Source organism: Lepisma saccharinum, chromosome 19 (assembly GCF_977018435.1).
Source record: "Lepisma saccharinum chromosome 19, izLepSacc3.1, whole genome shotgun sequence".
Classification (NCBI taxonomy): Eukaryota; Metazoa; Arthropoda; class Insecta; order Zygentoma; family Lepismatidae; genus Lepisma; species Lepisma saccharinum.
Window position 1 is genome coordinate 40,912,603 of NC_139247.1, and position 20,378 is coordinate 40,932,980.

The 20,378-nt window shown below is 39.1% G+C and overlaps 1 protein-coding gene across 2 annotated transcripts in view; it reads right to left on the reverse strand.

Moving 5' to 3' along the window:
- Positions 1 to 20,378, reverse strand: part of LOC146003117 (potassium channel subfamily K member 15-like) — a 459,319-nt gene continuing 438,941 nt past the window's right edge. For both annotated transcript variants that reach the window (XM_083141293.1, XM_083141292.1), the window contains exon 4: positions 1 to 839. In XM_083141293.1, the coding sequence (XP_082997419.1) occupies positions 382 to 839 (458 nt within the window). In that variant the 3' untranslated portion in view covers positions 1 to 381. The remainder of the gene's footprint in view (positions 840 to 20,378) is intronic.

Genomic DNA, 20,378 nt, shown 5'->3' on the forward strand with positions numbered 1-20,378 from the left:
CAGTAGCATGTATGTAGGCATTTGCGAGAAGGCAAGCTAGATAACAAACATAGTACTTTCACAATGTATATATAGTATCAATAGATTGCCCTTTCGATATACATAGCTATATTTATATACTATTAAGTGAAAAGAAATTCGAATCAACAACTCTGCATGTTGGTGTAAAATTCAGTTTTTTTAAGTCAACATATTGACAAAATGTCGATTCATTTCGACTCTGCTGTAATATTCGTAATATACAGCCATTAAATGGAAGAATATTTGTGCAACAATCGTGGAGAAAATTTATCAGTATGTAGAAGTCTCATGAGTTCCACTGAAAAACGGATAACATTATTCGTACGTGCAGCGATGATTCAGAGAGAAACACTAGCGCCGCTACACGGACGATTCGTAAATTATAATTTGCACCACAGGTTGCCGAGGAGGTTCGGGCTTTTCCGGCGTGAGTTCCATCAATGCTTCTTCGACTTCCGCCCATTCCTCGTCCCATTTCTTGTTCTCGGTGACCCCCAACGTCGTGTTCCACCCTCCCCACTTATTGTCCCATTTTAGCCTCGTCTCAAGTCGCGTGAGGGCTAGAGTCTTTCGTAGGTCTTTGAGGTCTTGCAAGAGGCTCACGTCTATGTTGATGTCACCAATGTTGCCAGCCTGCTCCCCGAGTTTCTTCAACGTGTCCGATAGAGGGCCAGAAAGTCCTTGCAGCTTCGTACTTAGTTCCTTCATTCGACGCCAGGATTGCGCATACTGGCGTCGGACTAGCTCTATGATTGTTGACGTCAGAGCCAGACCAACTAGGATGTACATCGTGCAGATGAGCATATATTTCGGCTCGTCTGAAAAAGATAAAGAGATACTTACACTGTAAAATAACATACTTATTTAACACAAAGTTAATGTAAGCAATAGCACGTGACTTCAGACAAATAGTTCCATTCTTCCTGTGCGTGTTAGTTTTGGTGTTTGTCCATGAATACATTGTTCGTAGCTGTGCAGCTCATAAAATATTGTTATACAATTTCAATATAGCAGCTACATTGAACGGACAGCCTCATCACATGCACTACATTCCTACACGCAAAATTTGTGACTAACCCGAAACAATTTTTTTATTGTTCATGATGTACAGGGTGATTGATAATTTCCCACGGGGATTCGAACATTTATAGTACAAGAACTATAACACATACAGCAAAAAGTTGCATAGCAGTATATAACTAATCTCTCCAAGTTTGCACTCGTAATAGATCCCATCACGTAATTGTAGATTTAGCCGCTAGGTGTCAGTTAACGCAAACATGGAGTGCACTGGTGAACACACAGCGTTCTGTGACTGTGACGGTACAATGGAGATTTCGTACGAAATATCAAACAGAAACACCTAGAGACAAGACAATTCGTGATACAGTCAACGGCAAAGATAATGGTAAGCAAATTGTCCACCGAAATTTTCATTACTTGTTTATTCTACATCATGTGTTGTTATAAGGAATGAAACTATGCTGGTTCAAAGTAGGCACTGTTCTCTGCTTTTTGACGTCTTTATTTCAATTCATTATCATCACATTGTGTAATTCAGACCGAATGAAAATGGTGGTGGACAATTCGCCTACTTTTGCCGTTGGGTGTACAACAAGTTAAAGAAGACTGGCTGCCTGTGAGATGCAAAACGAACAGGCCGGGCGTGACAGGATTGATGTCTGCCGCATCACCAGGGGTGCACATATCGAGCATCTGTACGGTACGTACCACACTTGGAGAGATTCTTTATGTACTGATATGCACGTTTCTGCTGTATGTGTTAAAGTTCTTGTACAATAAACGTTGAAACCCAGGAGGTAATTATGAATCGCCCTGTATAATACAATTTTTTATATTAATTTCAATTTTGTTACAATTCTCGAAAATATTATGTTGAATTAATATGTTGTGTAATTATGATCAAATTGCTGTTAATGTAAAATTACACTGTATGAATTCTGTATATGAAAAACAAATTAATGTAGATAAATAAGTGTTAATACATGGAGATTTATAATATTAGGGTCAATATCGTTGAAGTTTAACAATAATTTATAAGCAGCTATTTTGATAAAAGGAAACCATTAGATGGTTCGCTGAACTTTAGCAAAGAGCTTGATTCAGATGCACAGAAGCTATTCCAACAACCAATAGAAATTCTGAGAAGTCATATCTTTTGCTTACATTGACTTTATTCTTACAGCGAACAAAGAATAATATAAAAACAAATAGAGATTTTCCTATAATACTGTTGTAATACCGTTATTGTCCAAACATTTTTATCTACAGGGACGGTCAATACTTGAGTAATTGGTTGCGAACCACATTACAGTTACACTTAAGATTCATGGCGCAAAATAAAGTCAAATTTCATAAGTACTAAGGCGAGGAAGATAAAAAGCCATAGAGAATACAATGCAGCCCGTAGGCAATGGCTTAGGCCGCCCTGTTTTAAACTAAACTAAAACAACTGTAGCTATTTCATTAGTCCTACATATGCGATTGCATTTTGCATTTTTGGTTACTTTCACATGGGTTTTCTTCCTTTTTAGGGGCTACAAGGATAAGTAGCAATGCATCATTACTAGAGATAGGATTTGTATGTAATTACATATTCTATTCCTTTCTAGACATACACATTGAACACGAAAATGTCAACGAATTATGTAACTGACATCATTTTGCCAAAGTTTCATGTTACATATTTTTACATATTTACCAGGATATTACATATTTTACATATTCGCTTATCTACCTTACATAAAACAACATATTTCGGCAATTTTTTCCTATCTTGATCATTTTTCCTATATTTTTGATCTCTGAAATATGATGAAGAAAATTTATCTCTCATGTGATGTCATATTTTGTAATCAATGAGATGCATAGTGCTTACGGTCACCTAAAATTGATTGCCAAGTAAAAGCACAAGCTGAAGACAATATATATACAGGGTGTACCAAAAGTCCCACTACCCCCCCCCCCCTTTGAATTGTAGACAAACCTCCAAAATGTTATTTTAACAGCATGCGTATGATGAGAGGATGGTATACCATTAAATCAGACCAATGACCACCATTTACTCCAATGGATCTGTGTGCACACCGCCATTTTCATGGCACAGTATTATTCGCCTCCAGCTGCGATGTGAAATCATATCGTCAAATCCTCCGTAACATAAGATGTCAGATCTGGATTTCAGGTGGCCATTTTAAGAGAATACCTCAATGATGTGTTCAGAGACAAATGGATTGGACGAAGATCGCCAAATTTACCAGCACCTCTAAAAAGGCCACCCCAAAGTCCAAATCTGACATCTTGTGATAATGCGCTATGGGGACGCATCAAACAGAAAGTCACCCATAATCGTTATCAGACAACTGATGAACTTCAAGAAGCTGTTCGCAGTGCGTTTGCTTCCCTCACGCCAGCCATGTTACGGAGGATTTCACATTGCACCTGGAGGCGAATAATACTGTGCCATGAAAATGGCGGTGTGCACACAGATCCTCTGGAGTAAATGGTGGTCATTGGTCTGATTTAATGGTATAGCATCCTCTCATCATACGCATGCTGTTAAAATAACATTTTGCAGGTTTGTGTATAATTCAAATTGGGGGGGGTAATGGGACTTTTGGTACACCCTATATATATATATATATATATATATATATATATATATATATATATATATATATATATATATATATATATATATGCTGGAAAGATGCTAGTTTCTCTCTCCGCTCTCCTTTCTGGTTTCATATTTTTGTTTCGCTTTTAGGTTTAGGCTAAGCACCTAGAAACTTGGCATCAGTGAGCAAGAAAGCTACTTTCTTGTAGGGAGCGAGTTACACAATATGTTCCCTTGTACAAAAAAGTACAAAAGTAGTTATGTATTTTCATTCGATTGTTCTTTCTGTAGACGCTTTTTTTTTTACAATTTGTTTCGAAAGTTACGAAGAGCTCTCGTACTATTCTACAATAACTTGCGATGTGAAAAGCGTTTGACAAAATTTGTTTCTTAAATATGTGCACGTTGCTGTACTTTTTTGAGTTTATAAATTTCATACAAATTTTAATTTGATCAACTTATGCCCTTAAAATTATGTTGAATATGTTCAAATACAATAAATATCTAGCAGAATTCTTGAAATTGCCTGGAAACTCGATTATTATTAGATATTACATATTGAGCTACATATCCTTTTGATAATACATATTTAATCAATTATTGTTACATATTTATGTACATATTTTGTCCAAAGGAAGTTTACTTTGTCCAATTTGATGCGCAAATAAGCTAGTTGGGATTGGAAATAAATTTAAAGTGGAATCCGAACAACTGTGGAATATTCTTTCATCCGGGATCGAACCTCCACTAGGTCGTCAGCCACTACACTATACTATAAGTGAGGTTAGACGACTCATAGTATAGTCTAGTACATACAACACCTCACGTAGGTGAGGTAGGTAGTGTATCAGGGTGGATAAAAATTCTGATTTTTATTTTGATGATTTTTTTTTATTTAAATCAATACTTAATTTTTAAAAAATACGTTGGCACCGTAATATATATATATATATATATATATATATATATATATATATATATATATATATATATATATATATATATATATATATATTATGTAGAGAAAGGCTTTGTCTGCTAAACGGCTCTGTAAAATATTTGTACTGTTTGATTATATCAGATATGAAATATATATTTTTCTGTTTCTGATTCTGAATAATGTTTGTTGAATGTGATTAATGAAACTACAATAACTTCAGTACCTTTTCTTCCAGTGAAAATATAACATTATATATGTATTATATAATTGTAACATAAAATATTTTCTATAGCTCAATTTTAGTAACTTTTAAATAAAGAGTTTGCAAAATAACAGCTGCCACGATTGTTAATAGCTTAATGATAATGACACTATTTACATTTAACATGATTAGTGTTTTGTATATTCTACACAATTTTTTTGCTATTTTTACCTATTAAATTATTGAATTTTGAATCAAGATAAATTTAAGTGTGTTTACAGTTTGCATATTACAAGCATAGTATGAACTTCACCCCATCAGTACATATATTTTGTTTCCTTTCTCACAGCTTGAATAAACACCATTCAGTGATTACGTGATTAACGTACTTTCACCAAAAGTGATGCTGACATCTACAAATTTCTTATGCACATTAAAGAAATGATTTACAGAGTAAAGTGATTTAAATTATCACAAATCAAGCCTCCTTGTTCTGTATACACTTAATCTAGATGAAATATAATACAGGTAACGATAGGCCAGACGATTTTTCAAAATTAATGTAAATAATTTGCTAAAGAGAGCAATCAGAAAGAAAGAGAACCGACATTCCACTTGATAGTGTTGTGTTACAGTTCCACCATGATGATGCACGCTCCACATCTCAATGGAGACTTCACAGCCCCTTTACAGTCCTGATTTGGCTCCTTCAAACTCACACTTTTTCTCTGGCCCTTGAAAGCTACATTTCGCGAGAACATATCGCAAATGTGGAAGATGTTAATCTGACTGTGAAGTCGTGGGCAAAACGACAATCACGGGAATTCTTGCAAAATGGATTTCAGCAATGGATTTAAAGATGGCGGATATGTAAAAAAAAAAAAAAAAAGTGATAGACATATGATACCATTGAACTATATATAACATGGAAGGACTGCTTTACGGCGCAAAAGTGAAGCCATTCGCTTAGTTACGCCATGAAAGTGTGGAAGAAATTCTGAAGGAGACGAATTTTTCCTGTGGCGGCAAATGGATTCTTACGACAGGACAGATTATTTACGAAATAAAAGCCATAATTTATGAGAAAACATTACAATGATCATATCATCTGCAATCAGACCCCACTTTCTATGCATGTTTGTGTTAAATGTGGATAAAACGTGTGCAAAATACCTTTTGAAGGATAAAAACGCTTAACATGTACAAGTGATAGATAACAAGAAGGGAAATTGAATAGAAACTGACTGTTGGAAAGGGTTATCACTGGTGAGCTTTTACGTAATACTTGGCATCTATTTACTTGTGATTAACAAAAGATTTCCTTTTACATAAAATATCATAATTATAGCATAAATAATGCAGAATTACAGAAAAATTAAGTAAAAGTATGAATTATTCCTCATATCTAACAAACACAACCTAAAAATTGCAAAATAAAGTGGGAAATTTCCAGACGTTACCATTTCCTATTTAACATACAATTTAATTGTAATTACCAGTTATACTCTACTCTGTATGTCAAATTGAAGTAGAGTTTGCCCACAAAAAAAATTAAATTTATTGCTTGTCCATTTTAATTGTCAAAAACCTGCTTTTGGTACATTACTTCGAAAACGTTGATTTTTCCACAAATGGAACAAATTTCCCTGATTTTTCCACATGCAACAAATTTCCGTGATTTTCCCTCAAATGCAACAAATTTCCCTGATTTTTTTAAAAAAAATGCAACAAATTTCACTGATTTTTCCACAAGTGCAACAAATTTTAGTGTTGCAGCGAGCGTTCCAGTTATACAGGGTGTTTCTAAAGTTCGTTTCCAACGCGTAGGAGGTGATTCTAAAAGTGAAAAAAACACAGAAGTTCATGTGACGAAATGGTGAATACGGCACCCATTCGGATTTATTGAAGTGGGGGAAAAGTGCGAAATTATGTTTACAAGGAAATAGTGGCACAACGGCCAACCATATGACCACGGCGACGGACGTTCCACAAAGAAATGTGGCATGCTTTAGGGGCACTAACACAGTAGTTTCCTTCCTGCAGGAAAGCACCGGTCGCTGCCATTCGTGCTTCACGTACTGCGATATCAGCATCACCGCGCATCATGTTACCATCACACGTTTGCGGTTGAATACGTACGAGTGGAAGGACGTGAACTTGACGAATTGGGCAAACCTCGCAATAGGCACTGCTAGGTGTTATCAATAGGCACGGCCCATCGTGTACAGTGCACAAGTGTTCGTCATCTACGGGTCGGCAGATATCCAACAATAGGGATGGCTGCATACACCGCAGAGGAGCTGGCAGACATGCATCTCATTTATGGCGAGACAGGAAGTAATAGCCATTGCAGCACGGCGTTTGTAGGGTGAACGTTTTCAAAATAGGAGGCTGTCGTCGCACACCTTCTTTCAAAGAGTGCATACTCGATTTCGGGAAACAGGATTAGTGCTACCACCCCGTCGAGAAATTGGAAGACCACGAAGTGTGAGCACAGATCAATTTGTGGATGCGGTGATAAATGCTGTCAGGGATCGTCTTTGACACCAGTACGCGCGCTATAGCCATTGCCCACAACACCTCCCATGTTAATATGTGGCGCGTCCTGTCCGAAGAGGGGATGTACCCTTTCAAACTCCAAAAGGCACAAGACCTTTTACCTCAGGACTTGGCCCACGTGTGGTGTTTTGCCAATGATTTTTGCATCAGATGGAAACTATCCCGAATTTTGTGAACAGGGTGTTGTGGACCGATGAACCAACGTTCATCAAACCGGCCGTTTTCAATAGTAAAAACAGTCACATTTGGGATTTTGCAAATCCACATGCAATTCTTGTGGCACACCAGCAGCACAGGTTTGCGGTTAATGCGTGGTGTGGGATAGTGCATGACCATTTGATTGGGCCGTACATTTACCCTGTTCGCCTGTGTAGTGGCACATATCATGAATTTCTTCGTGATGTTTTGCCTGAACTGTTGGAGGACGTGCCCTTGGCACCGAGGCAAGGACTATGGTTCCAACACGATGGTGCACCACCACATTTCGACCAAGATGTGCGTCACTTCCTCAATGGCTTGTTCCACAATCGGTGTATTGGTAGAGGTGGGCCTGTGCCGTGGCTATCAAGATCGACGGACATCACTCCCCTGGACTTCTTTCTGTGGGGAGAGATGAAACGCCTCGTATACGAAACACCTGTAGTGTCAACCGAGGATCTTGTTGCACGCATTAATGTCGCCTCAGCGACGATAGCAGTCGCCGCAGGGTTGTCTGCTCGCACTAGACAATCGTTGATTCGGCGTTGTCATCTCTGCGTGGAAGTTAATGGCAGACAGTTTGAACATCCTCTGTGATGTGGTTCCCTCGGCACACAGTAAACATGTCGACACATATGCAACCTAGCGCACCACCAACACCATCTTTGTTTTTCTACGTAATGGTGATGTCCACTACGGATATGCGCTTTCTTCTTAGTTGTCAGTCTCCACATATCACTTTCCGTGGATAACACATCCCGCTAAACCCTTCCCTACCCCCATGACTTCAACAGACTCATTCGCTTCCTTTGGGGAATCCCTTGCGCATCAACTTCACACATCTGCAATGTGCTTTTTTGAATAGAGCATGCCACATTTCTTTGTGGAACGCCCTTCGCCGCGGTCATATGGTTGGCCGTTGTGCCACTATTTCCTTGTAAACATCATTTTCGCACTTTTTCCCATTTCAATAAATCCGATTGGGTGCCGTTTTCGGCATTTCGTCACATGAACTTCAGTGTTTATTTTTACTTGTAGAATCACCTCCTACGCGTTGGGAACGAACTTTAGAAACATCCTGTATATATGGCAAGATCGCATTTTATTCACACCATACCTTCGTCATACCTGTGCAATCTATTTCATAACCTCAATATACTTCTCAACATTCTACCAATTAGAACTCTTAGAACACTGAAGTTTCGTGTTTCGTACACTACGTTCCTCATCCTTTCTTAGATAATTGGATAATGTAATTTTATTACATGAATATATTAATAATTAGTATTGCAGATTTTTGGTGATATTCCGGATATAAGAATTAATTTACTGTGCCGCCACCTTCCTGAGGTTTTTAAAACGTATGTAAAATCATTACCATTACAAAGGTTTATTGATAATAATATTGTACATGTTCAATTCTTGTGCTTTAAATGATTCTACAGAATAAGAAATTCATTGAAATAGTACTCTTGGACATGCATTTATTATGTGCTTAGTAGTAAGGAGCCAGTGTTATTCGAGTACATTTGATCTCAGTGTGTGTGTCTTCCTCTCATGAAATTTATAGAGCTTGTTACGCCTTTGTACATTTGCGTAACATTTAAGTGTTCAAAGAAATGTATAATATTTAAATGTTACTTGGGAATTTTCATATATCTGATGAAGTCGTCACGTAATGCATTCATCTGTATGTAATTAACAATTTTCTCATCATACAGAAATTTCTTAATTTCAAAGGGGAAGGGGGAGAGAGAGAGAGAGAGAGAGAGAGATATGGAGAGGGAGAGGGGGAGAAATAAAGAACCGGCAGAAAGAGAGAGATAAACAAGGAAATAGAGAAGCGAGAGAGGGAAATAGAGAAAATAGAGAAGAGGAGAAAGGGAGAAGTGAGGGAGAGAGAAAATAGAAAAACGATAGAAAAAGAAGGAAAGTAATGGAGAAAAAGAGAGACAGAAATTGAGAAATGCGAAGGAGAATAAATAGAGAACACAGAAAGAAATAGAAAACAAGCGAGAGAGAAAAGAGGAAAAGAAAAGGAGAGAGCGCGCGAGTTACGTAGACGCATAGAAGCGAGGGAGAAAAAGAAATAGAGAAGTTAAAGAGAGGAAATAGGGAAGATTGAAAGAAAAATGAAGCGAGAGAGAGAAATAGAGAAGAGAGAGAAAGAAATAAAGGAGTAAAGAAGAGAGAATCAAGCCAGGCAGAAAAAACAGGAGAAAGAGAATTAGTCAAAAGATCGATAGAGAGAAAGAACAAAGAAGAGACAGACAGAAAACAGACAAAAAATGATCAAGAAAAAGGGAAGTAAACACTCATGAAGAGAAAGAAACAAGGAAAGAAATAGACAAAAGAGGTACAAACAGATGGAAGAAAGGAAGGAGACGAAGGCATTTTTCATGTCCCAAAAGGGGGGGGGGTTAAGTAACCCCCAAATTGACCCTCCCTGCGGGCGCCTATGCCCTATGCTCAAGATATCCTACAAATAATAAAATAACGGATACGTGAAGAGATAGCAAAATTTGTTTTCTTGAAAGAACCCTTTCCCTCTGACATATAGCAACAGAAATCTCTTGTGATGGCCAGCGCCAGAAAAAGACTGCCACTTCAATTCCGCGCCATGAGGAAAAAGCAGTTCATCGTTGAATGGGAGATGTTGCCATTGAAGCCCAGATAGAATCAATATTTGGCAGTTTCACAGATCAGAGTTCCACCAGGGAAGATAAATATTTTAAAAAGTGCATCGCCGCAAAGAAGCTTATAGATTAATTTTTTTCGAAGATGCTCAGGAGAAGAGGAGAGATCAAGGATGCTGTAAAGAAGATGCGGAAACTCTGATCTCAGCTTCTCTTTCCACGGGGTCGGATAAGACTTGATACATGCGAAATCGATCAGCCTCTTTTAGATAAGACACATTGGAAAGAACAGGGATCGAGGTTAGGCCAATTTTGTGAGAATAAATCTGTTGTCGTTAGATCAAGGTTGGGTTGAAAGTGTTAGATGCCAAAAAGTTACTCTAGTAAGTAGGAAATATATGCCTCTGTCGTAACCAGATTATCGGGTCGGTCTCGTGCAGAGCACATCCTGCTGCCAACTGTCATTAAAACTAAATGCTAAGAGCTCTAAATCTGACCCTTCTAAACTAACCACACATGCATTAATAGAATTATACACACAGAAAACTAAATGCATCATATCGATTGATGCACCAGAATGCATCGATTGATGAACTAAAGTGAAAGAAACACCAACGTGCATCGTTTGATTCAAGTCAGGATTCCTTTCAGTCGAGATGCACTTCAATGCATCAGTTGATGTTCCTTGATGCACCTTCCTCAATTTTTGGATGATGCACTTAAACGATTGGTCTGAGCTACAGAGTTTATGTAGCTCAGACGAAACCGTTTAAGTGCATCATCAAAAAAGATGCATTCTGGTGCATCAAAATGCATTAAGGTGCATCAAAAAGCATCAACGGATGCATTGAAGTGCATCTCGACTGAAAGGAATCCTGACTTGAATCAAATGATGCACTTTGGTGTTTCTTTCACGACATACAAAAATGCACCAAAATGCATCAAACGTGAATCTGATTCTTTGAAGAAGCCATAAAACACACTTTAGTGCATCAATCGATGCATTCTGGTGCATCAATCGATATGATGCATTTTGTTCTCTGAGTGTAGGCTAGGAATTGTTATCTTGGGACCACCAGTTTTGGAACTATTAGCAATTAGCTTTAGTGACTGTTAGTAGCTGGATGTGCCTCGCACCAGTCCCGTTGTCGGGTTGGCAACTTAATTATACGTAAAGGCAAGGGTGCGCCAAGAGTCACGATGTGGTATTGATATAATGGTATTATCGTGAAGGAAAATGCGTTAATCAATGCGGGAACTGTATTGAACTGAACAAGATACATTAAACAATAAAATATAGACATAATATCTAACTGGTAAGGCGTCTGAATGCCACGCGGAAGATCCGGATTCAATTCCCGAAGTGGGTGATCTAAGCTCAGAATTTTTTCGGCCCTGTCCCCATATAAATAGGATCTTGGGCTCACTTAGTCTCAAATCAATGGCTACCTGGGGACAACCGTGGGGAGGAAAGGCGGCCGGAGCGTGATGCTGATCACATAACCTCCAAAGTGGTCGAGATACAAGCCCTACCCCCACATCCCCTAACATGTGCTTTCATGATACGTACGGTGCTATATGCACGGGGAATTTTACCGTTACCTTACCTGTAAGATTTGTCAGTGCAGATCTTAATGGTTGCACTTATTTTATGTTCGGAACAAATTTAAAGCTCTAGTAAGCCAATTTCCGTGGCGGAGTGGTTAGTACAGCGCGCTACGACGCCAGGGGTCACGGGTTCGAATCCCGGCATGGGCAAAGGTGTTATTTGCAAGTGTCCTCTAGGGATGGACGGTATCGAAAATTTGATATCGCGATATATCGTCAAGAAAATATCATCACAGACGATACGATATATTTTTCCGTATCGTGATATCAGCGATATATCGTCTCCGCGATAAGTATCGCCAAATATCATGACGATATATCGCTGACACGATATATCGCTAAAATATCGTGACGATATATCGCTGACACGATATATATCGCCAAAATATCGTGCCGATATATTATCGCCAAAATATCGTGACGATATATCGCCAAAATATCGTGACGATATATCGTTTAGTTGATATCGCGTGAGCGATATTTTCTATATCGCCCAACACTAGTGCCCTCCATCAGTTTCCTTATATCATTATTCATCCTCATCTACACGATTATCCAAAATTGACAGAAAAAAGCGAAGTAAAATCAACCAAATCAATCAATCAAAATCAATCGATCTTCTCTGTATGTTCACCATCATTCTGGTTGCAGAGCCGGGTTCGCCACCATATGACTTGGCTTGCTCGAAACAGCTTTTCTGAAGACACGAGTAAATTCTGCTTTCAAAACCTAAACGTACTTCATATGAATTCCACTATTACCACTGTATGTATTACCATAGCATACATAGTATCCGATAGTGACTTTTGTCCCTCGCTGTACAGAGATAACTTTTCTCTCACCATACTCATGAACATTTGTTTTGTGTAACGTCGAGACAGCCAACACTGAGTTTGGTTTCTTGTGCTTTTGTTTTAAGTACATTTTATGCAGCGATGGGTTAATCGGGACTGGAAATACAGTATAAAGGGAGATCCGAATATGCATGTGCTTCCATCAGGTGTCGAAACCGAGACCCCTTGATTACAAGGCGACGACTATCGTCCGAGAGGCAGTAGACAGTCAGCACGGAGGAAGCCACGCTCCCTACACACAGAAAACTAAATGCATCATATCGATTGATGCACCAGAATACATCGATTCATGCACTAAAGTATGTTTTATGGCTTCTTCAAAGAATCAGATTCACATTTGATGCATTTTGGTGCATTTTTGTATGTCGTGAAAGAAACACCAAAGTGCATCATTTGATTCAATTCAAGATTTCTTTCAGTCTAGATGCACTTCAATGCATCAGTTGATGTTCCTTGATGCACCTTCCTGCACTTTTGGATGATGGACTTAAACGTTTGGTCTGAGCTACAGAGTTTATGAAGCTCAGGCGAAATCTTTAAGTGCATCATCAAAAAAAGATGCATTCTGGTGCGTCAAAATGCATGAACTGATGCATTGAAGTGCATCTCGACTGAAATAAATCCTGAGTTGAATCAAATGGTGCACTTTGGTGTTTCTTTCACGACATACAAAAATGCACCCAAAATGCATCAAATGTGAATCTGATTCTTTGAAGAAGCCATAAAACACACTTTAGTTCATCAATCGATGCATTCTGGTGCATCAATCAATATGATGCATTTTATTCTCCGAGTGTACTTACTCGTACACCTATTCTAACACTACGTTTCCTTCTACAGAGGAAAGCGAAAGTGCAAAGAAAGAGAGAGAGAGAGAGCTTTTTACGCCGCTTTCCTGCCTCTGTCGGTTAGTCGCGACGATGAGGATGAACGTGAAATAGACGAAAGAGCGAAGACAACGAGTCGTCCACGTCTTATCTAGAAGTCTGGTATAGGACCGCAGCTTCATAGCGCGCTACGAAACGCGACACCGAGGCAACAGCTTTAAGAACCGCGATCTCCAGAAGGCCTTCGATTGGTTGAGTCTCGAGTCGTTGCGTTAAGTTCCCAAAGGAAAAAGCGTTGCCGTAGGCCACATTTCACGTAATAGGTGGGAGGAACCATCCTCGAAGCATCCTTATAAAGTCTCGAGAAGTGAAATTTCGTTCTCCGCATGGTTTCGAATTTTGGAAATGCTGAAAATTGTTCCCGCGTTGGTTTTTAAGTATTGGTCCCTCTTGGTTTAGCCTCGAAACTACTTACTCTGTGTCCCCTTTATGAACTTGCACCGATCCCTCCAACGAGGTGTTACGTAACTTTGTCCACAAAATGAATACAGAAAGCCATTCTGATGCAAAGGATGATTCTGGTAACTGCATATTCGGATAATTTGGATACCCAACGAAACGGATATATCCAGATAATTGGGATAACCGGCGAATGATATCCGCGTATGCAGATTGGATGAATAATTTGTAGAGAATCCGTACAGTGAAATACGAATAAACGAATATGCGGAGAGCCCGCAAAACGGATAAACTATAAAATTATCCGAAAATGCACACATTCGGATATTTTACCTATCCGAATATCCGGACATTTCAGATTATACGAATATCCTGATAATTAGGATAATCCGTACATCTGAATATCCCATATCCGAATATTTGAAATACGGATGGAAAATTAGCCGGTATCCGGATAAAATTTTATCTATCGCCATTTAAAATATTCAGATATTTTAGATAATCCTCATATATCCGGATATTTCGGATAATCTACAGCTTTATCAGAATATCCGAAATTATCCGATAGGCCTGGCAATTCAAATAATCCACGAATCAAAATATCAAAATACTCTCGTTATTTCATTTACTTCATTTTCAAAATGCAGAAAATAGTTCGCGCATTAATTTTTGAACATTGCCCACTCTTGGTTTAGTCTTGAAACGAAACAGGCTCGAAACTACTTCATGTGAACTGCAGCTCCGGTTCCTAATGAGGTGTTACGTAAAGATTGGCCGCAAAATGAATACAGTAGGCAACAAGGAACAGATACGAAGAGCAAGGAGCTCCTAAAATGAGAGGTCTAGAATTGGCTGAAACACAGGGTATGGTGGGGAAGGACATCGAAGCAAGAAACGATTGCAGAGGAAGAAAAGAACTCGTTAGTCAGCAAGGGAAAAGAAAGATCAAAGATCCAGAAACGGGGTGGATTTCCGGACAGGACAGCCAAGACCATAACGGAAGCGAAAGATGGATAGCCCGTGCGCCCCCCTGGGAATATATCCAGCTGCAATAATTACACGCACAATTCACACGCGAGGAAGTGGAAAATTCTGCTGCAATTGAACCCTTTCCTTCTTCTTTCGGTCTTACCTACGTAGGGAACACAGCGCGTGGATGTAATTGGCACTACGCCAGGAAAACAAAATTAAGAAGTTGCGAAAAGAACGTCACAATCAGATTACATGCACAGTTGGGCGCTTTACTGCTAAACAAAATTTTTCCTTAAAAACCTCTTGAGCGTAACGAGCCAAATAAGTTTACAATGTCAAATGGAGTTCAGCTAAATGCATTTTTTTCAGCAGGTGGTTTGGTGAAAATGTTCTTTGGATTTAAAAATTTGAAAGTGGGTAGAAGGGAGATTATTTTCGTAACATCTTTGGCTTTTATGCATTTGAAGCTTCGGAACGAGTCAAAACTCTCAAAGCAGCCAATTAACAAAACGAGCCACTGACGTCATCTCAACCCAGAACCTATCGCTAAGCCCCTTGCTCAAGTTCTACACGCCCACTAGGCTCGCTAGACAGACTCGCGTAGTCCGCCAGAGATGTTCCGAAAGTAATTCGACTCGAACGAGACATATTGTATAAAGTGCAGTTAAAATAAACGAGATAAGTTGCTTATGAAAAAAGCTGTAGAATACATTATAAAAATATAGATTTTTATAGAAGGACACTAGTTTTTCTATTGTAATAATAATATGTGAATGAATGCTGCCATCTAGTGAACTGAAAGAGACTTAAGTTTATACACAAGCGGCTAGGAAAGCCTTTGCAACTTGGAAATGTTGCACCAAACCTGACATGCCTAACCTATCAACGTAGGCATATAATAGCTTAAATCAACAAAAATTAACCTGCCAAGCCTATTTACATACCTATCTCTGCTATTAAATGTATACGTGGATAGGTTAGGTGGTGCTATTTGCATGTATTTCCAAGTTGCTAAAGCTGTCCCTAGTCGCTCGTAGTTAATACAGGGCGGATGCAAAGTAACGCTATAAAAATAATTATAAGTTTTGTAAAAAGCACCACATTTACATGAAACAAAATGCATTGTGATCCCTTCAGTGGTAAAATTGAGTAAATTTCTGCTTTATCCTCATTTTGTACGAACTGTTGTGAATGACTCCGACATTCAATTTCCTAGACATTGGCTTTGTCGTTCTGGTCCACATGAATGGCCAGCAAGGAACCCTGACCTAATGCCATGTGATCTTTCTCGTGTGAGGCCAACGCTGGTGCCTGTGTGCAATTTTAACTGAAAACAAATCTGCCATTCTACTGTATAAACTTGTTTCATTACTATCGAATGATATATAAAGTAATTAACAATTTTATATTGAGAGTTAGTTACTTTTCAGTCACCCTGTATTTTTCAAGTGTGGTAGGAATTTAGCTGATGATTTCTATCCGAGTGAAATGAGTTTGGAAAGCAAGTACCAAAAGGAAAGCAGTTTGAAGTTGCAAAAGACGCTGAAGTTTGAGTTTGTACATTAAGTCCAATTTATGCACTGATAGGCTAATCGGGATTGGACCTACAGTTTAAAGTGGGATCCGAACCACTATGTGCTTCCACTGGATATCGAACCCGGGACCCCTTGATTACAATGGAAAAACACTACCACTGCGCCATCGGGGAGGTGCCAAGATGCTGAAGTAATATCTAGATATAGAAGCAGTACGAAACATCAAAATTCAATGAAGTTGCAGTGAGAATTATCCTAGGCCAAACTCAGCTTCAAGATACACACGTAACAACGTCTGTAATATTTTAAGAGTGCAGTTACAAACAGTTTTAGTTTGTAGCAATTTTTTTTATTTCCAACACATAATTGTCCGAGACCGTAAAAGGACTAATCGGATTCATTCTAAGCTCTAGACAAAGAATCATCTCTTGATGTTGACGTATATAAACGTGCTCTGATTCAAATCTGCAGCAGTACCAGAGTAGTACATTAAGAACATACGAAAAAGATCCAAAGAGGGATCCACGGCAATTGGTTGGGTGAGTGTGAGTGACAATTTTGCACTGAAAAATGAATTTTCGCTTTGACACTTTCTATACCCAACGCATATGGTACTCTCAAACCCCTATCAAATCTTTGCCCGCCATCTATCGTGAACAAAGCCTAGTTAACGAAAACGACCACTTTTAAAAACGGTCAAATTCGTACTATGATTTCACATTATTCAATGTGTAAAAAAATTAACGTCGCATTATTTTCTTGTTTCCACTAATTCAAGCAGGGGTTCGTCCATAATAGTACGGCGGATATGTGTAAAATAGTGCATTTTAGTGATAAAAGCAAGAAACTTCGAATGTAGTTTAATATCCACCTTAATATCATTTTAATGATTGGAGGCATTTAAAATGCCCTGTTGGTCAGCAATGGCGGGTATTTTCAAAATGGCGGCAGATTTATTATTATATCAATTGACACAAACTGTGTAAATTAACTTTTATTGGTCCTGTTTGAAGATTTATCTTTGTTATTGGTCAAAGGAAAGGAAAACTTTCCAATAAGGCCTACAAAAACATTCTAAATACGTATTAATGATGAAAAATAGCTTGATTGGAGCGCGTTTTTCAAGATTGTTTATAGTAGCATGTTGCTGTTCAAACAGCTTCAGTTTTGAAGTCTGAAGTGTAATCGTTAATTATCAACACTTTAGTTACTAATTATCATATTTCACGGATGTGGATATATGGGTTGTATAAATACCAGGGGCAAAAACACAAAAGACTGAACAATTTACAGTAGGGCCAATATGCAGATATTTGCTGAATTGTGCATTTTTGTGATAGAAGCATGAAAATTAGTCAATAAATTAGAAATATCACATCAAACGTTTTGAAGGTTGGTAGCACTGAAAACACCCTATAGGAGGGAGGTGAGGGAAAATTTTCAAAATGCACGTCATAGGGATGTTCAATACATCTTATGGGCTACATTTTGATACTATCGTCACTTCCTTTTACATTGTCGTCACGGAAAATAGTGCAGGAGACTCTATAATAGTAATTATTACATTATAGCAAAGACGTCTGAAAAAGGTAAATGCTGATTGCCTAAATTACAGGGGCGATTCTTGAATATTGATATCCTATGATTTACGCGTACTTGCGTCGTACGACAGTTATACGTATCTGCATAGTTTCAATTTTAACAATAAATGGAAGGTTCTTTTACGCCACTGCTATTGAGATTACTTCAGCGAGGGACCCTATAAGAAAATTAATAACGTTATAATCAAGTAGCGATATGAAACCTGCAGATTCTTGTCCTTATATTAACGATAACTAATAACGCCTTTATACAGAGTGTCCGAAAAGTCACGCAACCCTGTGTTTACGACCGTATAACGGAATAGCGAAACGGAATGTGAAGAAACGCTTTCTGCCAAGAGAATGCCCTGTATATTGGGAAAATTTAGAGAGACAAACGTATGTAAGAACATGTATGTTTTAATAACAAATAAGCAAAATGTTGCCAAAGGCGGAAAAAAAAATGCAAATAGTGTGTATTGATGCACAGAACTCACTGAGGTAAATTATTGCAACATTTCACAATACCATAGAACAATTTGGATGGCCATCTATTGAATTTGACAGAAAAAGAAATTTGACGAACTTTAAAAAACATTGCACAAGGGAATAAATGGGCTGTTCCAAAAATCGATGTTTTCACAATATTTCGAGGGACGCTGGCAACACTGTTGCTGTCACGTGTCACTAACAAACGTGTTTCACCTCAGGCTATGACACTAAGGGACTTTTAACCGAGAAAATGACTACAAACGTTGTGTATAACATACACTTTACATACTTCTAATACGCATATTTTCCATTTTCCTGGTTTTCTATCGAAGGAGGAGCCTAATCCACCCACAGACTATAGTCCGATATTCGAACAAGTGCGGCGTAAGAGACAGCACCTTATACTCTCGAGAGCAGAACATTAAAAGTGACGCAGAGTGGACATACTTGCAAATTTAGTTGTTGAACTCTAGCTCAAGTGGCTAGCAGCGGAACATCGTACTCATTCAATAAACATGTGAAGAGAACACTTCGTGCACATGAAGTCACAGCTTCCGTGGGAAATACAGCACAAAGCCTATGACCTTCATAAGAAGGATCAACAACAATCTAGATCCCACGTTGCTTTTCGGGAGATCCTCCTGCAATTAGAGTTAGGCGTTATCACTTGGGATCGATCTGTGCAGGAAGGCAAACTCTCCTCTCTACGTGGGGTATTTGGTTAACGTTTGGATATTTCTTGCCCTCGATCGCCTTAATTAATCCATGCTGTCGCAGTACACGTGCTGGATAGATGATCTTATAAGAACAGAATCGAACAGTATTTGATGAATTTCTTATAGTGGGATCACAAGCAAAAGAACCTGCACAGAACCGTGTGTCGTGTGCATCGCACTCGCGCGTGTAGGGGAGGGGCAGAGTGAAGCAGGTTTCCCTGTAGGCCGAGCTGAAGGGATGGAGAGGAAGATGCAGAAGGTTCTTTGTTTGTGGTGGCTTGATGAAGGAAACTTTACTTCATTTAGCGCAAGAAACCTAGAGGCTTTTCATGACAAGGCTCACGAGCAAAACAGTGCGTTAGTTAAGGGAACTGGAGAAGCAATAGGATTGACGGAGAACTCAGCGCAACTACTTCTACTCTGTCTCAAGAGTCTGTGGAGCAACCGAACGAGAACTATACTGCAGGAGGCCTTACAAAGAGCGTTTCGCGGGCTAACAGCAGACGTCGCTCGCACACTATTGCCGATACTCTCGTGTCGTCTGCTCCTCAGCCGAACAAACAGGTCGAGGTAGCAAGTGGCAGAGGTCACTTACTCTTCCAGAAGGGTGCAGCGAGCTAGCTGTGGCAACCGGGCTAGCTCATTCGCGGTTCTGATTGGTTCTCGCAGACACACCCATATTGTCGTCTTCTGTAAGCCCGCGAAGCGATCTTTCTAAGGCCTCCTGCACTTATAGTGACTCGTGAGGGGCGAGGGGACGAGATTACAGGGAGGGGACAACACGACTGCAGCTAGCAGCAGTTTGCAGCAACACTGCTTAGCTCCACCTACTCGCTTTCTTCTCTTCTCTACCGTTATGTGCGACGTTGCTCCCAGACTTCTTAGACGTAGTATAGGTGGATGGTAACTGTCAGTGGCGTAGCGTTATAGTACGCCCGTACGCCCGGCGTTCCCAGATTTAAAATTTCAAAAATGCGAAAATGCTGTGAATATAAAGTAAAACTTGACTAATTTCATATATGTTTGACCTTCATGGCATTATAATAGCTATTTTTCGCGATCCGCTTGCAACGTTCCACTCTCAACACTCGTTCTAGCATCTTTTTTCAATGCCTTTCCTGGCCGGACGCCGAGCAGGTTCG